The sequence below is a fragment of the Tricharina praecox genome (genome assembly GCF_024521635.1).
Source record: "Tricharina praecox strain CBS 144465 chromosome Unknown BZA05scaffold_6, whole genome shotgun sequence".
Taxonomy (NCBI): Eukaryota; Fungi; Ascomycota; class Pezizomycetes; order Pezizales; family Pyronemataceae; genus Tricharina; species Tricharina praecox.
The window spans coordinates 234,692-237,515 of record NW_026250408.1 but is presented as its reverse complement, the minus strand read 5'-3'; the positions used below and the strand labels follow the sequence as shown (position 1 = coordinate 237,515).

The following is a 2,824-nucleotide window of genomic DNA, read 5'->3' as shown; positions in this document are numbered from 1 at the left end:
AGAAAAAATAAGAAACCCCGGAATGACGAGAGTACCTTTTATATACCATGAATACCATGACAGGGACATAGTTTGACCCACAGACCTCCATTATGGCCGCGACAGGCGGCGACATGCGGTCAGAGTCTGGTGCGAAAGTGATTTGAGCGAAGGTATGCCCGCGGTGGAGCTAAAAAGGTACGCGATACCCTCACCAGCCACAGCAAAAATCCTGCAACTTACGCGTCGACGCAACGAAGACGATAGAAAAAGAGAGAACCCCGAGATATCGTAGTGAAATAATTTTTCATGAGGATCTGCTTGCATTTAATAACCGTCTAATGGCGAATTTGTCTCCAGTCGCGCGTTGTGAATAGCGCAGACCAGATGAGTGGAATCGCTTGAGTCATAAAAGTTACTGACTCACCATGCGCACATTTACTGACTTGTCATTAAGTTCGATTGACTCGTCACTAAAATAAATTCACCCGCCATTAAATTGGATTGACTCGTCACTGAAGTACCAACCAAGATTTTACTTCTCAACTGATGGAACACATAACCCACGAAGAAATAGTTATAAAAGTTGGGAACGTAGCACCGTAGTGAGCTTCAGTGCTTCAATAAAATAAAAGTAAAAGAATTATTTTTCTCTCTGTCGAACTCTCGTTGCCCAGTTGACTTCTTTTTTGTACGCAGAATTAGGGTGGCGGTGCAGCGGGCATCGCGTACCGACGAGATTTTCGCACCAGACTCTGACCGCCTGTCGCGGCCATAATGGAGGTCTGTGGGTCAAACTATGTCCCTGTCATGGTATTCATGGTATATAAGAGGTTGCCCCCTGTATTTCATGGTATATAAAAGGTACTCTCCGGAATGACTGGCCGAAAAGAAAAAACAACCCAACAGCAGAACAGCAGAAGCGATAGGTATCCCGAACCAAACAAACCAAACCGAACCCCATTCCCAAAAGTGAACACGAAATATATATGTTACGCCCCCAATCCATCCATCCCAATCCATCCGAATCCATCAATCCATCCGAATCCATCAATCCATCAATCGATCCATTCCCACGCCGAGAACCGGGGAAACAAAAAAAATGAAAATGAAAAAATAATGAAAAGAGAAAAGAAAAATAAAAAAAGTGACCTCACATCAGTCACATCCCGTCAGCCGAACCATTAGCCCGATTCTCCTTGAGCCAATTCAGCGTCCTCATGGCGTTCTCGCACGCGGCCTCGGCCTGCTCGTACTGTCCGATCTCGACCCTCCTCTCCGCCTCCCTTAGGTTCTCCTTGAGCGCCGCTTGCTGGAGGTGGGTGACAGACGGGAGCGGGACCTGTTGAGGGCCGCGGCCATGGTAGGGGCCGAGCGTCATTCCCGGCGGAGACTGCTGGTGATGGTGGTGGTGGTTGTGGTTGTGATGGTGTTGCTGCTGGTTATGCATCGGACCCATGTGTTGCTGTTGTTGTTGCTGGGGGTGACCAGTATTGTTCGGCGCATAGTGGCCCATGTCCGCGGCCGTCACGGGGGGGTATGTGTCGTGCTCGTACTTGAGCACGGGGATGTGCGCGTACTGCTCCGCCGCGTAGTGGTGTTCGAGCGGGGCGGCCATGCCGCGCGTGGACCCGCGGTGCACCACCGAGTGCGTGCTCATAAGCCGGTATAGCGAGTTGGCGCGCGGAGAGTTGTCGTCCGCGTTGCCGTCTGGGTCCATCGGTGGCATCGGCGGCATCGGGGGCATGTCATGTTCCGTTGGCACGACGATGGGGGATTGGCGCTGGAGAGGGCGGGCAGGTTAGCCGCACTGGCGAGGGAGCGAGAGATGTGATATGATATGGCAAAAGCAGGGGGGTGAGGGGGGGATGCGGCGGCGGCTTACTGGTGTCTTTTTGAACCACTTCCACTCTTTGAACTTTTGTTTGTAGGCACGTTCCCTTTACCCAGCTGTTAGGAATAGAGAAAGGAAAAAAACCCGGGGCATCACATGAGAGAGGACGTACGAAGCCTGGAATCCGTAGTCCTGTGCCATTATCCGAGAGACCGTCGCCAGCTTCATGCGACGGAGCATATAGCTTGATACATATCACCGTGAGCGAGTGCAGGGGTGTGGCAAAGCCAGCCAATGTGGACGGACAGCACGTACAGGTCATGGAGACGCTCCTTTTCTCTCTCCCAGTTCTTTGTCATTTTTGTGTCGGTCTTCTTGTCGTCGCTTTTGAGGATATTCTCGTGACGGACCTTGGGCGGGGAGGGAGGAACGGGGGGAGGGACGGAGGAATTCGGGTGCAGTGGTGGTGTTGGAGGTGACGGTGGATGTGGTGGTGGTGGAGGTGACGGTGGTGGTGAGTAGTAGGGCGAGTTACGAACGAACGTTGTATGTATGCGTGTGCCTGGATGTCGTATGTCGTATGTAGGTAGGTGTGTTTTTCTGGTATGATTGGACTCAAAGTGAAAAAAAAGCCGGTGGTCTGGAAGATCGAAGGTGCTGAAGTTTGAAAGTGATGTTGAAAGAACGCGGGCACAAGTGTGCTTTTAAAATGCCCGCAAAGGGGGATCGAAGATGGCCTCCATCATAGTCCCCTCTCCCACACACACACCCACAATCCACGTCCGATGGTGGGGGGGGGGGGGGGGGGGGGCAACGAGATTTGTGGTTCCACAAAGTGAGTTGCTTTCGATCCAGGACGGGATAGTACCATTGGCCGCCTCGCTGACCGCAACCGTTAAGACGGTCAACTGACAAGGGGATGGAAAGCTTGGATGGCCATCCCTCCTCTTCCTCTCCTCCTCCTCGCCCTCCTTCTCTACCTCCTCTTCTTCCTCCTTCTCCTACTCCTCA

The 2,824-nt window shown here is 52.3% G+C and overlaps 1 protein-coding gene across 1 annotated transcript; it reads right to left on the bottom strand.

The window, feature by feature from the left end:
* Window positions 1-994: 994 nt before the first annotated feature.
* On the bottom strand, window positions 995-2,475 carry BZA05DRAFT_472096 (uncharacterized protein). Its single transcript, XM_051487998.1, has 4 exons — window positions 2,129-2,475; window positions 1,986-2,057; window positions 1,865-1,919; window positions 995-1,762 (listed from the first exon to the last, which is right to left on the bottom strand). Exons 1-4 carry the CDS (start codon window positions 2,170-2,172, stop codon window positions 1,142-1,144), a joined length of 792 nt encoding a protein of 263 aa, XP_051341492.1. The 5' UTR covers window positions 2,173-2,475; the 3' UTR covers window positions 995-1,141.
* Between the last annotated feature and the right edge of the window lie 349 nt (window positions 2,476-2,824).